The sequence below is a fragment of the Mustela putorius genome, unplaced genomic scaffold (assembly GCF_011764305.1).
Source record: "Mustela putorius furo isolate JIRA1106 unplaced genomic scaffold, ASM1176430v1.1 tig00003834_pilon_pilon_pilon, whole genome shotgun sequence".
In the NCBI taxonomy this organism is placed as follows: domain Eukaryota; kingdom Metazoa; phylum Chordata; class Mammalia; order Carnivora; family Mustelidae; genus Mustela; species Mustela putorius.
Genome location: NW_025421987.1, coordinates 130,516,698 through 130,532,897, shown reverse-complemented (window position 1 = coordinate 130,532,897; position 16,200 = coordinate 130,516,698). Strand labels below are relative to the sequence as shown.

Genomic DNA, 16,200 nt, shown 5'->3' with positions numbered 1-16,200 from the left:
TTTCGTTGTCAAATACCAAGAGTCTTACTATTACAGCTATTTATTGATTAGCTAAACAAAGCAAAATCTAACTGAAGGGAAGTGATAACTAACCTAGTTTATAGTCAGACCTCGAAATTAAATAACACAACAATAATACTAACACAGTTGCTTCTGTCTTTGGCTAATTAACACATGTTTACTTCAAAAGCAACAACAAAGACTCTCTCATGTCTCCTTACAGTGTTTCTGTGCAGGTCATGTTGTCTCCAATCCAGAAGAGGGATGATGAGCACACAGAGCACCCACAAGAGGCGAAGCTGCTGCCATGCCCCAGCACCCTATCCCAGGTCCCACTGCACTCAAATAGTCAGGTGTGAACACGCCACTCGTGTCTCAATAAGGAAAAAACTGCTTCTCAGAAATAACCTGTGCTTCTCAGAAATAACCTGTGCTTTCAAACCTGTGCTTTATATTCCTGTATTGTTTTAATCTGGCTTAATAGAAAAACTGCATATATGCACCAAAACACAGTACATGTATGTGTGCATATGTCTATGTGTGTGTGTGTGTCTGTATGTCTGTGTGTGTGTGTGTGTGTATGGTGATGCACCCAGTGGTAGATGTATTTATAGAGAGAAAGAGAAATATATATATATATGTATTAATAGTTTAATCTTCTTATATACATGCCTGCTACATGATATTTACTTGAAACTTTATTACTCTTATAAGGTCTATTAATAATATTAGAAGACAGATTATATCTGACCACTCTATGTGTAAACAGAAGATATTCAGAAATAGTTACTATAATGTCCAAAAAGAATGACAATATAAAACTAAAGATGAGCTGTGCCATCTCCCATCAATCAAAACATGATAATCTTCTGACAGACATTTTGAAATAGAGCTTTAACCTAAACAGCATCCCTTAAGATACAGTTAATATATAAGAAATTCCCAGCTCCCTTAACTCCTTTTTCTAAAGAAAATCTTTCATTGTGTTACTTGCGTGATTGTTAACTATTGGGAACCAACAGGAGAAGGCAGAGTCTTTGAGTGATCTCAGCTCACAGAGAAAACCAAGATGAATGTGACAAAGACACATGTAGAGACACACTTTTAGACGTCCATCCACATTGCTCGCTGTGAGACAAGGGAGAGCCTGACTGCAAGCACCCAGGACCTCCTTATTGGCTCAAGGTCACATTCACCCCAACAACAATTGCCATCTACTTAATGCAAGCTATTAAACCAGAATGTTGTGGCAAACAAAAATCACAATCATTGCATGTAAAATCAAATTAAACCTGCAATAGCAGGGAGAGTTTCTCATGAAAGGCCTGGCTAGCTCTCACAGTGCTGATGGGATCACAATGAGCAGGTTACAGTCTCTGCTCCCAATTAGCTGTGGGAAAGAAGACACCCAGGGAATGTCTCCCGTGAAACTGAAAGGCCAAAAAAGGTGGTGGGTGCGGGGAGGACCTGAGTGGCTGTTAAGCATTTGCCTGCAGCTCAGGTCATGATCCTGGGGTCTGGGCTTGAGCCCTGTTGCATGGTAGGGGAGGGTGAGGGTTGGGGGAAAATCCCTGCTCAGTGGGGAGCCTGCTTCTCCCTCTGCCTCTCATGTTCTCCCTCTCTCTCCTTCACAAATAAAATCTTAAAAAGAAAAAAAGCTTTTCTACTTATTGCTATGGATTAACTTCATGGAACTCTAAGATTTTAGGTTACTCTGAGTTTTATTAGCTCTAATTTTTGCACTCTGAAAACAGTTCATGCTTTATAATTATCCATAGCCCATATATATATCTCATTTCTTCTTCAACCAAATATTATGATAAAACACAGCATTTTAGGGATCACATTTTTCAAATATATAAAGGAAAACAATAATGCAGATTTTGAAAATTCAGCCTTGACAAGGGAAATATGATTCTTACCTCAGATGTATAAAATATTTTCAAATGACCACGATGAGATGATTTTATTGTCTTTATATGTATTACCAAAAAGAAAGAAAGAAAGAAAGAAAGAAAGAAAGAGAGAGATCCTTGTTTATAAAACCCCCATCCTGTCAGCAAGAAAATTATTTCTACTACAGCTTTAGAACACCAGACAGGGCACCTATACACCCTAGAAAAATCCATTTACATATATTCCTTTCAAGGTTTTCATTCAGTTGAAAACTTCTCTCTGAAGCAGCTGGGAGAATTTGGAAAACTGCTGCTCCAGAGACCCATGTGGTGGGAATGCACACACAGTCTCTGTCCCAGCCACAGAAAGAGGATGTACCTGTGCAGAAGCTAGCAGAAGGAAGCAAGGACTTCCACATAAGAATCTGAATGTGGATAAACAGGAAGAAATGGGAGGCTGACATTAACAACAAGATGGTGCCTCAGTCTGTTTTGTACCCAGCTGTGTCTTATTTCCACTAAGAGATTAAGAAAGATTTAAAATTCTGGAAAGGCACCAAAATACTGCCTGAATACAGAATGTGGAACTCCTGGTAACAAAGAGTGGTAGAAAGACACCTCTTCCCTGTTCTTGCTCATGATAAAAGTTAAAAACAACAAAGGAAACAGGACAGATAAAGGGAAACACCTATCTTTGATGAAACTAGAAAAACACTTATAAATCCAAATCACAAACCATGAGACAAGGCTTTAAAAGTCATCCCAGGCTAAGCTAAGAGCATCCATGCCTCTGCACAATGGGGTCAAGGAGGAGAGGGCAGGGTTCTCCTGGACACTGAAGAGTGGGGACTGCCCCACTGCCCAGATGTGGACAAAAAAGACCCATGGTGGATCCCTGAACTGCATCTACTGGAAAAGATAGTGGTCTGGAAGTACAAGGGCTCTCTAGAAAGTAAGTAATAACCACAAGTAACTGGCATAGAACTATGCAGAAATATTACAGGGAAAAGGAAACCAGAAACAAAGGCAGAGAAGAAACACAGTAGAAAATTTCACAGCACTGAGCAATGAAAGCCTATGAAATTAAAGAAATGAAAGTAAGTCATTTCCCTGAAATTAAAACCCAAAGAAGAGCTATAAGAGCTGAAGGTGAGAGCTCAGAAAACTGATTTAAAACACACATAAAACTCCTACAGATGCAAAGTCATAATTAGAGCTAACAGGAAATACTGAAAACATAGCCAGGAAAATGGTAGACAAGCCTAAGAAAATTACACAAAACCTTAAATATATTTCAGAGAATATTTAGGAGTCCACATACACATAACTGGCTTACCTAAAGACAAGAAGAAAGTAAATACAACCAATAACTCATAAAAGTTTACTGAAAAAATTTCTTCTGCAATCATGGTAATCTTTTTTTTTTTTTAAAGATTTTATTTATTTATTTGACAGAGAGAGATCACAAGTAGGCAGAGAGGCAGGCAGAGAGAGAGAGGAGGAAGCAGGTTCCCCACTGAGCAGAGAGCCTGATGCGGGACTCGATCCCAGGACTCTGAGATCATGACCTGAGCCGAAGGCAGCGGCTTAACCCACTGAGCCACCCAGGCGCCCCAATCATGGTAATCTTTAATACACACATTGAAAAAAATATATGTCCAACAAAAACTGCTACAATATAATCAATATCAAGATATATGCATATAACTAGGAATGTAGACAACTAAGAATCAGTACCTACATTTGGATTTCGTGACACATCCTGCAAGCCATACAGATCAACAAGAGAACAAACAAAAGCATCCATAGCACATACCTACAGCATAACTCAGAGACAGGGGAGTCCACAAAATCCAGTTCACATGTAAATTAGACAATAAATGACCAAAAACACATTCTTCTCAAGTGCACATGGGACACTTTCCAGGATAGATCAGTCATGTGTTAGGCCGCAAATTAAGTCTCAACAGATTTACAAATACCTCTCATAAAAAGTATCCTCAGACCACAATGGAATAAAATTAGAAATAAGTAACAGAAGGAAAGCTGAAGAATTCACAAATGTGTGGAAATTAAAAAACTACATTTTTAAACAACAACTAATGGATCAAAGAAGACATCACACAGGAAATTAGAAAATACTTAGAGATGAATGAAAACAAAAACACAACAAAACTTAGGAAACACAGAAAAAAAAGAGGAAATTTGTGGCTAAGGACCTCAAATGAACAAACTAATTTAATTAAGAAACTAGAAAAAGGAGAACAAACTAAAACCATAGCCAGCAGAAGGAATGAAATAATAAAGATTAGAGCAGAGATAAACAAAATAGAGGAAAGAAAGACAATAGAAAAGACTAAAGGAATCAAAGGTGGTTTTTGGAAAAGATCAACAAAATTGACAAATACTTTGATGGATGAACTATTTAAAAATGAGAGATGACTTAACTTACCAATTACTAAGATCAGAAGTAGAAATGAGGACATTACTACCAATTCTGCAGAAATAAAAAGGATTGTAAGAGAGTGCTAGTAACAACTATCTTAACAACAAACTAGGTAACCCACATGAAATGGACAAATTCCTATAAATACAAAAGCTACCATGAAAAACTATGAGAGGTCAGAAGAAATAGAAAATCTGATAATTAGTAAGGAGACTGAATTAGTAAGGACACTAAAAAATCTCCTGACAAAGAAAAACCATGGACCTGACAACTTTGCTGGTGAATTTTACCTAATACTTAAAGAACTAATACCAATCCTTTTCAAACTTTCCCCCAAAGTTGATGAGGAACACTTTTTTTTTTGTTGTTGTTGTTGTTGTTTATTTTTTAAGAGATTTTATTTATCTATTTATTTATTTGACAGAGAGAGTGAGCCAGAGCATATAAGCAGGGGAAGCAGCAGAGGGACCGGGTGAAGCAGGCTCTCCACTGAGCAGAGAGCCCAAGGAGGGGCTTGATCCCAGGACCCTAGGATCATGACCTGAGCTGAAGGCAATTGTTTAACCATCTAAGCCACGCAGGCACTGCAATGAGGAGTGCTATTAACTCATTCTATGAAGCCAGCATTACCCTGATACAAAGCCAGACAACAATACCACAAGAAAACTACAGACCACCATCCCTTATAAACAATGATGCAAAAATACTCAAAAAAATACTAGCAAACTCAATTTAGCCACACAGTAGAAAGATGAGGCAACAAGCAAGTGGAATTTATTCCTGGAATGCAAGGATAATTCCAGTAAAAGCCTACTGTTATACACCATGTTAACAGAAAGGGGTGGGGGGACCACATGATCAACTCAACTGATGCAGAAAAAGCATTTAATATGAGTCACCACTTTTATACTCAACAAACTAGGAATAGAAGGAAACTACCTCAACATAACAAAATCCATCTGGGAAAAGCCCATAACAAATATCATACTGAATGGTGGAAGACTAAAAGTTTTTCCTTTAGACCAGGAATATGATAAAGAAGCTCACTTTCACCACTTCCATTCAACATAGAATTGGAAGTTCTAGCCAAAACAATTAGAGAAGAAAAAAAATGCATCCAAATTAGAAAGGAAGAAGTAAAATTACGTGCTGATGAGCAATATTGTATTTTATGTAGAAAAACCCTAACTTTTCTGTAAAAACACTGTCATGGCTAATAGATGAATTCAGAAAAGTAGCAGGATACAAAATGAATAAATAGAACAATCTGCATTTTATATATTAACAATGAACTATCTGAAAATGTAATTATGGAATGAACTATCTGAAAAGGAATTATGGCAATCCATTTATAATAGCATCGTAAAGAATAAAATAACTAATAAGAATTAGTTATTTTAGTTTTAGAATTTAGTTAATAAGAAATTAACTAAATGATGTACTGTATGGTGACTAACATAACAATAAAAAATTATAAAATTATAAAAAAAGAAATTAACTAAAGACAAAAGATGCACACAATGAAAAACTACAAAACAACGCTAAAGGAAATAAGACGTAAATAAATGGAAACACATCCCATGTTCATGGGACTTAATATTGTTGAATTGTCAATACTATCCAAAGTATCTATAGATTCAATGCAATCTCTATCAAAATCACAATCAAGCTTTCTGCAAAAATAGAAAAACCCATCATAAAATTCATATGGAATTTCATGGGACTTCAAAACAATCTTAAAAGGAAGAAAAAAATTCCTGAATTTAAAACTTACCATAGGGGCACTTGGGTGGCTCAGTGGGTTAAAGCCTCTGCCTTCAGCTCAGGTAATGATCCCAGGATCCTGGGATCAAGCCCTGCATCGGACTCTCTGCTCAACAGGGAGCCTGCTTCCCACTCTCTCTCTCTGCCTGGCTCTCTGCCTACTTGTGATCTCTCTCTGTCAAATAAATAAATAAAATCTTACAAAAAAAAAAAAAACAACTTACCATAAAGCTGGAATGCTGAGTGGCTCACTTGATTAAGCAGCAGGCTCTTGGTTTTGGCTTTGCTCAGGGTCTTGAGATCAAGCCCCATGCTGCACTCCACTCTCAGCATGGAGTCTGCCTGAGATTCTCTCCCTCTTCTCCTCTCCCCCTTGGCCCTTCTCCTGGCTCATGCAAATTCTCTCTCTCTCTCTCTTTCAAATAAATAACTAAAATCTTAAAAAAAAAAAAAATGACCACAAAGCCACAAGAACAAATATAATGTGGTACTGGCATATAGACATATAGACCAATATAAACAGAGGCCAGAAACAAACCCTCACATACATGATCAAATGATTTGTGCAAGGGTACCAAGGCCATTCAATGGGGAAAGGGTGGTCTTTCCAACAAATAGTACTGGGAAAACTGGATATCCACACGCAAAAGAATAAAACTCAATCCTTAAAAATAAATAAATAAAAATAGAAAATAAATTGAACCCTTACCTAACACCATAGAGAAAAGTTAACTCAAATGGATTAAAGACCTAAATATAAAACCCAAAACTATAAAACTCCTAGAAGAAAATATAGAGGAAAAGCTTCATGACATTGGATTTGATTGCATGACATTGGCAATAATTTTGTAGATATGACACCAAAGGTACAGGCAAAAAGAAAAAATAGGTTAAGTTGGACTTCATGAAAATTTTAAAATTATATGCATCAAAAGACAATATCAACAAAGTAAAAAGGCAATCCATGAAATAGGTAAAAATATGTGCCATTCATATATCTGATAAGGGATTAATATCCAGAATATATAAAGACTGTCTAAAACTCAACAACAAAAACAACCTGATTCAAAAATGGGCAAATGACTTGAAAAGACATTTCTCCAAAGAAAATATATGAATGGCCAATAAGCACATGAAAAGACGCTCCACATTACTCATCATCAGGGAAATGAAAATCAAACTAAAATGAGACATCATCTCACTGCTATTGGAATGACTACTCCCAAGATATCAGAAAATAACAAGAGTTGGCCAGGATATAAAGAGACTGGAACCCTTGTGCACTGTCAGTGGGAATGCAAAATGTTACAACCACTGTGGAAAACAGTATAGAGGGTCTTCAAAAAATTAAAAATAGGTGCACTTGGGTGGTTCAGTTGGTTAAGCATCTGCCTTCAGCTCAGGTCATGATTTCAGGGTCCTGGGATCAAGTCCCATGTCAGGCTCTCTGCTCAGTGGAGAGTCTGCTTCTCCCTCTCCCTCTGCCCCCCACTCATGCTCTCTCTCTCTCGCAAATAAATAAAGTCTTTTAAAAAATTAAAAATAGAAATATCATATGACCCAACACTTCCACTTCTGGATATACACCCAAAATAATTAAAAGCAGGGTCTTGGAAGGATATTTGCGGACCATGTTCATAAAAGCATAATTCAAAACAGACAAAAGGTGGAGACAACCCAAGTGTCCACAATGGAAGAGTAAACAAGCAAAATGTGGTATATACATACAATGGAATATTATTCAGCCTTAAAAAGGAAGGAAATTCCAACATATGCCACAACATAGACAAACCTAATGAATATAATGCTAAGTGAAATAAACCAGTCACAAAGAGAGAAATACTGTATGATTCCACTTATTTGAGATACTTAGAGTAGTCAAAACAATTGCCAGAAAGTAGAAAGTTGGTTGATTATGCCAGAGTCAGAGGAAGAAGGGAGGGAGACTGATTGTTTAATGGATACAGACTTCTGGTTTTACAAGATGAAATGAGGTCTGAAGAGGGATGGTAATGATAGTTGTACAATATTATGAATATATTTACATTGAAAATCTCTTAAGATTTTTAAACTTCAATCTTCAAATTTTATGTTATGTGTACTTTATCACACTAAGAGAAAGGCAGCTAGTTAAATATACCACCATACAAAGTGGGTAATCTATGATTGGATCTTGGTTTGATCAAACCAACTCTATATAAAAAAAAAAAACAAAAAACAAACAAACAAAAAAAAACCAACTCTATATATTTGGGGATAACTGAGAAAATCTGAAATGGACTGGTTCTTGGGCATCTGTCCTCCCAGGGCTTGGGGCCGGGGGAGTGGGTAAAGACTGGAAGATAGTATTATGCAGCCTAGAGAACACAGTGACTTACATGTTTAAAGTGCATTTGGACAGCAAAAATGCTCTGAGGCCTTGCCACCATCTGGTAGGGGAGCGGTTTGAAATTACACACTGTAGTGAGCACTTCCATCTGCTCAAACTAGTATTCTCACTCAAATGGAATGACACAAAATCACAGAATTGCAAACTGCTGATTTGCATTCAGGTATTATGTCACCTTGTGATTCTTCCTAAGCCTTGCTCCCAAGTTCTCACTGACTGAGATAAGAGCAGATGGAAGGAGGGCTCCAGGAAAAGGTGATGGCTCCTGTTCTCATTCCTCCCCATACTCCCTAGAGTGTCTGGACATAAAGTAAACTTTGCTAAACTTAACATGAGTAATACATGTATGTATTCACACCTAATTTTAAGCTAACTGAATGCTGTGAGACTGCAATTAATAAGTAGCGAACCATACAAAACAAATATATATATATATTTTTTTAATATTTTATTATTTATTTGACACAGAGAGATATCACAAGTAGGCAGAGAGGCAGGCAGAGAGAGAGGAGGAAGCAGGCTCCCTACTGAGCAGAGAGCCCAATGCGGGGCTCGATCCCAGGACCCTGAGATCATGACCTGAGCTGAACACAGAGGCTTTAACCCACTGAGCCATCCAGGCACCTCACAAAACAAATATATTGATCTAAAGGTACAATATAATGAAGCTCCAGTAGCAAAAGCTATGTTCACACAGAAATAAGTTATTGTAAAGTTCTATGCATTTTTCAGTAAGAGAAAAAAAAAATAAAGCTTTTCTAACTTGTTATTCATGTCTACTAAGAAAAGATAATTGCATTAGAATGTGTATTCATGAAGCTGGTTGATACAATGACTTACATAATGATTTTCCTGGATACAACTTTGCCTGGGGGTAACCAGGGATCATCTTTTCTTCTCTGGCTCTAAGATTTTCAAGCTCATGTTTGATAATGAATTGACATTCTGCCATTGTAAGGAAGTCATTATTGTCATCTAAATGAAAGCAAAAATTTCCAGTTATTTTTCTCATTAATAGCCAAAATAAAATTAATAATATTCATATAACTTGGGATTACAGAAATGATGATATAAACAAATAACAAAAGGAGTTAGCCAAGTATAAAACTGCTAAATTAAGCAGAACATAAAGCCCCTTAGATATTCTTTAAGAATAAAAATATTGTTTTGCCTTCACATAATACAACTCTTCAATCATTTTACAATGGTACCCTCTTATTCTGCAGTTTTTCTTTCTAGGGTGTTAGTTACCCCATGACTCCCAGTCCAGAAGTGGCTGATCCCCTCCCTCTCACCTATCATCAGAAGGTCAATGGTAGCCTAACACTATGTTCCAATGCCTAGGTCATTCACCTCACCTCATCTCATCAGTTCATCATCACAAGAAGGGTACATACAGTAAAACAAGGCACTTTGAGGGAGAGAGAGAGACCACATTTGCAGAATTTTTATTACAGTAGATTGCTATCATTGTTCTACTTTATTATTGTTGTTGTTAATCTCTTATTGTGCCTAGTTTACAATTTAAGCTTTATCACAGGGATGTGCATATAGGAAAACAGCACATATAGGGTCCAGTACTACCTGCTATTTCAGGCATCCAGTGGGAGGGCCTACAGTACTAGTTCTTATATAATATAGTATAAAAATCCAAATGGCAGCTACTTGCTTGATCTCAACTAATACCAATGAGCAGAAAGCCACATGCTCTTTAATTCTAACTAGGGATGATGTGAAGTTTGGCTGTATGACAAATTCTCCTTCCTCAAACTCACAAGCCTAGGCCTGTCCCTTCTGGCATTAACATCCCACCCATAAATGAGGGAGAAGATAGTCTGATAAGAAAATAGTATTCTGGGGGCACCTGGGCGGCTCACTCAGTTAAATGCCTGCCTTTGGCTCAGGTCATGATCTCAGGGTCCTGGGATCCAGTCGTGCATCACACTCTTTGCTCAGGGAGGAGCCTGCTTCTCTCTCCCTCTGCCCCTCTCACCCCCACTTGTGCTCTCTCTCTCTCAAATAAATAAATAAAATCTTAAAAAAAAAAAAGAAAACTATTTTTTTGGCAAGTGAATCCTGCTAAATGAGGTGAATTTTACCATTATACTTTACCCACTAAATAACTAAGTAAGGCCCATGGACCATATTTTATAAGCAAATTTTAGTGGAACAGTTTTACCCATTCATTTCTTATGGTCTATGGCTGCTTTTGCTTTCCAAGGGCAGTGTCAAATAACAGTGAGAAGTATATGGCCTGCACAGCCTAAAATATTTACAATTTGGTCCTTTACTGAAAATGTTTGCTGACCCCTGATCTACTCATCAGTAACTTATTTTTGAAACAAATTGATTCTGATAGAAACAATCTTGGGACTCACCATCAAAATCTTTGAAGTTATGTCGCGTTCCATATGTGAAGGCTCTCATAGTGTTATCATTACACTCTTTTACCAAACCTATTGCTTCTGCACCCAGTAACAATGTAATCTTAGAGGCACCAACAAGATATAAGTTCTGATTTTCCAGTGTTTCTTTCTCATATTTATTTAATAGTGGTCTAAACAGGAGCTGGGCACCTTCAAAAACAAAAGATAAGCACAATCTTAGAGGAGTTTCAAAAATGAAAACATTCTAAATAAGTATTATTTCTAGTTTGATATAAGACAAATGTATTAACAATTCAAATCTATCTTCCAAATAAATAAGAATTACAAGTAAGTTGATTTCCTTCGGAAAATGCCTTCTAGCTTCCTGTATTTCTGCTCACAAGTCTGATCCCTTATGTGTGACTTACTGTCTTTCCTAAAGTTTGTAGTATCTTCTCCATTCCCAGGGTTCTAGAACATTCCAATGGTAAGCCATTTTCATCTACAGTGCAGAGCACCGGCTGGGCCCTCCCCATCTGAAAAAGCATGGTGTCAACCTTAAGTTTCCCTTTGATGATTTCTTCTCCTTTTTCTCTATTCACTTTCTAGAACTCCTTTTATTCAGATGTGTACTTCCTACACTAGTCCTCTAACTTCCTTACTTTTTCTCTGTCAAAGTTCCCAATTCTGTCCCCTTTATTCTACTTTCTGGGAGCTTTTATCAAAATTATTTTCTAATCCTTTTACTGAGTTTTTAAATTTTGCTTTTATACTTCTACTTTATATATGGGCTTTTTTCCTAAATGAGTATTTTACAGTATCCAACTCCTGATCTCTTGATCTATCAAGAGTATCCAACTCTAGGTCTGTCCTAGCTTCTCATAACTGAGATCTGAGTTTTAAATTTTCTCTGGTTTTCTTCTTTGGCAAAGTTTGCTGTTTTTATCTTTTTGTTTAGTTTTAGCTTTCTCTTTCATGTTAGGGATTTTCCTCAGACATTTGGTGATCTTTTATTATATGTGCATATTTAAGAATGGGGTTCTAGGAGGCTGTACTTAAGTTCTGAAGGCTTAGATGGAACTCCTTAAAGATTACCTTGAATACATAGTCATCTAGCCAGGTTGTTTTCCATGGTCAACTCTCTGATTTCTGCACCTTTAGTTATTTTGTCTTTGATCAGACTCCCCAAAAAAGATTATTCAACCTGCTTCCTAAATGATTTGAATGTAGTTGCTAACATTTTAGAAACTAAATTAGATGAGATTGGTGGGATGGAGTATAGGGGGAATAATATTCAGTTATTATCCTATTTTCAGTAGAGAATCTCTGTTTTCAACTGTGCATAAAGCCCTCACATCAAAATCCAAGCATCTTGCATTCAGTCTTCTGCTGTAATGGCAGAATACAGAAGGGATCTGGGGATCTATTTCTTACATGAATCTCAGTCAATTCTTTTTTCTTTTTCTTGGTACTACTTAATTCCACCTCTACAAGCCCCTAAAGTCACTAATACCTAAGTCTTTAGGAGTATTCTGTGGTGTTAAACTAAACTGACCTCAATTATACCCCTGCCACCTTCAACTTTGACTTTTTTCAAGTCTGAGAAGCTATTTACCACTCATCCACCTGTTTTCTAGCTTCCAAAATGGTGATGCTGCTATATTCTTTCCCTTTTTCTTTGTCAAACTGGACTTATCTCTTTTTTAAAAATCCTTTTATTGTCATGTTTGAAAAAGAGTAAAAATAAACTTGAGTGTTAAATCCACTACCTTTATCTGAAAGATCAGAATATGTTTTTGGAATGTTCTTTTCATATTTCCCAGCAGGGTAGAAAGATGCCCACCCCCACGCCATCCTTGTGTTTCTTTGCTGAAGGCACACAGTGAGCAGGGAAGACTGGGAATACACTGGAGTCCCTTCTTCTTAGGCACTACAAATGCTCTTCCATCACAGGAATTTTATTTTATTTCATTTTTAAAGATTTCATTTATTTATTTGACAGAGAAAGAGAAAGTGAGAGAGGGAACACAAGAAGGAGGAGTAGGAGAGGGAGAAGCAGGCTTCTGGCTGAGCAGGGAACCCATTGCAGGGAACCCATTGCAGGCCTTGATCCCAACCCTCTGGGATCAGGACCTGATCCCAAGGCAGATGCTTAGTGACTGAGCCACTCAGGTTCCCCCATCACAGGAATTTTAAAGAAGGGACTCCAACCCAGGGCAACACCTCAGATTTAGGTTCGAAAGTACTCTTGTTTTTAAGTTATCTTTTGGTTTAGTTGTTTGCAAAAACTTAAAAATTCCACTTTGATTCAAGGTTTTATTATAAAGAAAACATTTTGGTTCACAGTCAAAATCTTTATTAAAAGATTTTTTTAAAAAAGATTAAAAGTTTTATTCAGTGTTTGGAGACTTGATAAAGTTTTAGATGAATTTTTAGGTGAAGTGCAAGTGCAAAACAACTCTTGTTTTGTGTAGTTTTACGAGGTGTTTGCTCATGTGAAATGTCCTCCATCCTCTCACCCAATCTAGATCCATTTCCACCCTAGGAGAGAGCTAAGCTTTGGCTTCTATGAAGTCATACTTTTCCAGCCCAAAAACCATCACCAAGTGTTACCTCTGTCTTCCCGTTACTCTTCCAGCTAGTTTACATACAATTCATTTTTAAGTATCATGTACTGCTGTGTAACAGCTCTTTCATTAGGGTTTTTTGGAGGGGGCATTTACCTGCTACTTCAATTTCCAGGAATTGGCATTCAGTCTCCTTACACTGACAGTAACATCCTTGCAAGCAGAGACCATATTAATCTTTCCCTTAGCATCATAACTGACACATAGAGAGCACTCAATAGACACCTGTTCATTCATTTGATAAATACTGACCTACCATGTGCCAGGCTGTGTACTAGACACAGCATTTATAGCTGTGAACAAAATCACTCATGTCACTTATAGTCTAATGTAGACTTAAGGTCTCTTTTCAAGTACAGATGATAATAAAGAACAAAGAAATGGATTATTAATTTTAGAAATATATCGATGAAATAACTATAAAACATATTTGAAAATATATTTTTAGTCACTAAGCATGACTGAGTCTGAGTTATATTTATTTTACTTACCTCCATCTTCCTTTTTAGAGACAATTCTGTTCTTCAGCCATTCTTTGGTTTCTTCTTTGACATCCTGAGCCAGTTCTAGAACGACCAAAGGTGTGAAGGAACTCTCACAAGTATCCAAAGATGATAAGGTCACTTTCATCTTTTACAAACGTGCTAAAATTAAAATAAAATAAAAAGCACCCGGGTTACAATGGAAAAGAGAAATATATAGAAATATATAGACAAATATATGTATTTGTATTTTCTCTTAACTACACCTAATTCTGGCTTCCAAGAAAAAGGAAGATTTTTCACGATCTAGTTGGGTTATACAATAGGCTCAACTAATGGTTCAGAGCACGCATGTGAGGCAGGCCCATACGAAGTCAGGGGGAAGACCATCCTTTTCTATAAGCAGATCAGAACACGGCAGGGAGGACACTCAGGTAAGGGAAGGTCAGTATTGTCAAATGTGATCTCACACAGGAAGAGTAAGAAAGTATTTACAAGGGATGTGATACCTGAACAGAATTCAGAAGAATGAATAGGAGTTCACCGGCGAGACTTGGATAGCATTCTAAGTAGAGGAAATAATATTACCCTACAGATAATGATGAAAAACAATCAACAGAATCAGAGGAATACAAGTGATTAAGTATGGCTGTAGCACTACCTGTGGGTGTGGGGAGGGGGGTAGGGTGCTAGGATGGGAATGAGCAGGTACTAACAAGGCACCCTGATTACAAAGGAACTGAGCTTTGTCAAATAAGCGATGGGAGTCACCAGGTCAGTAAGAGCAGAGAACTAACACTGTCTGAATTCATGTTTCAGTATGGAGTTGATGTCCCCAGCATCAGCTTCCCTTCCTAGTTTCACTGTCTGAATTCATGTTTCAGTATGGAGTTGATGTCCCCAGCATCAGCTTCCCTTCCTAGTTTTTCTTTCTCAGGAACATCACCTTTATCTCCATTTCCAAGCCTGAAAAATTCTCAGGTCAACCTGGACCCCCCACCCCACCCCAAATGGCATCAGTCACGAAGGCTTAATGGCCTCTCTCTAAAATGTTTTTCATGCGAATCTCTTTAACCCAGTGATTTACATCAGGGACAATTTCTAGACTTTAGACTTACTTGTATTAGCTTTGTACTTGATATAAGTTTTAATGATTCCAAAGTACACATTCAAATCAATTCTTGGGAATAATCACAAAAGGAGTGATCAACACCACAGAACACCTTTCCATTCTTTGGGGTGAACCATGATCTTGCAACAAGCTGATCAAACAAACCAGTGTAAGCTTTTGTTCTTCTCTAATAGAGCACAGTTTTGGGGCAATGTAAGTATCATAAATAAATTCTGGATTCACATCATAGCACAAATCCCTCAGGAATGCTATTATTCTAAAATGCCAGCCAAATCCAAAGTCAGCATGCTAGGCTCTATGAAGGTAACCAGATCAAAATAGGACCCAGTACTCCCTTTCCAACAGTTAAAATGATATGGTCAGGAATTATACAGAATGAAATAATGATAAAAGATAGCAGTTAGAGCTATGGGAACTCAGAACACTTGATGTGCAAAAGTTTTCAAACAAGAATAAAGGGAGAGACTCATTCTACACAGGGAAAGAACATGTATAAAATCAATGATGCAAGAATAAAGACAGTATAGGAGAAGAACAGTAAGACTGGCCTGACCAGAGCAGAGAGGGCCACATTTTGTGTACTGCGACCATTTAAGGATAAGGAATGCTACACTTCACATCCTCTCCAGTGGCCAGAAAGGCCAGTCACTGTAGGTTTCTGAGCAGAGTATTAGCAACATGTCAGAATGATATGAATCTTAATACGTAAATTAAGGGGGCAAGATTATGAGTGTTTTTCATCTTTCTATTCCCCTGAACTTCTGAAATTTTTCATAACAAAAAGTTGGGAAAAATGGTTAATCTACCAGTAGATTACAGAGGCTTAAGCATCATCAACTTTTAAAAGGAAATATCAAATGCAACGAACACTACTGCAGTACTTATTTTGGGCCATGCTCTGACAGTCTGAAGATACAAAAGTAAGTCAGGACCCGTTTCACTTCTGGGGAGTTCATGGTCTTTTAGCAGAAGCAAGTGTGTGCCAAATCATTCTAGCACAAAGCCTGAGTACAATAGTGGGGCAGGGCAGAGGGAGGAGGCAGGATTAACTTTCTGGGAAGGGAGGCTGAGAACCAGACACCCTTCAACTTGGAAAAGG

General features: G+C 37.3%; 1 protein-coding gene and 1 long non-coding RNA gene across 6 annotated transcripts in view; one reads left to right on the top strand and one right to left on the bottom strand.

The window, feature by feature from the left end:
- The window catches only part of LOC123394508, an 83,223-nt gene extending 81,362 nt beyond the window's left edge, over window positions 1-1,861 (top strand). The window contains exon 4 of the long non-coding RNA XR_006609285.1: window positions 224-1,861. This is a non-coding gene — a long non-coding RNA (uncharacterized LOC123394508). The remainder of the gene's footprint in view (window positions 1-223) is intronic.
- Window positions 1-16,200, bottom strand: part of ANO10 (anoctamin 10) — a 233,015-nt gene that overhangs the window by 210,640 nt on the left and 6,175 nt on the right. For 4 of the 5 annotated variants that reach the window (XR_001176641.2, XM_004774157.3, XM_004774159.3 and 1 more), the window contains exons 2-4: window positions 13,979-14,131; window positions 10,873-11,070; window positions 9,335-9,469 (exon numbers count right to left, since the gene is read on the bottom strand). Coding sequence is in view for 4 of the 5 variants with exons in the window: in XM_004774157.3 (XP_004774214.1) it covers window positions 9,335-9,469; window positions 10,873-11,070; window positions 13,979-14,117 (472 nt within the window). In the remaining variant the exon portion in view is untranslated. The remainder of the gene's footprint in view (window positions 1-9,334; window positions 9,470-10,872; window positions 11,071-13,978; window positions 14,132-16,200) is intronic. The other variant, XM_004774161.3, reaches the window with a different exon arrangement.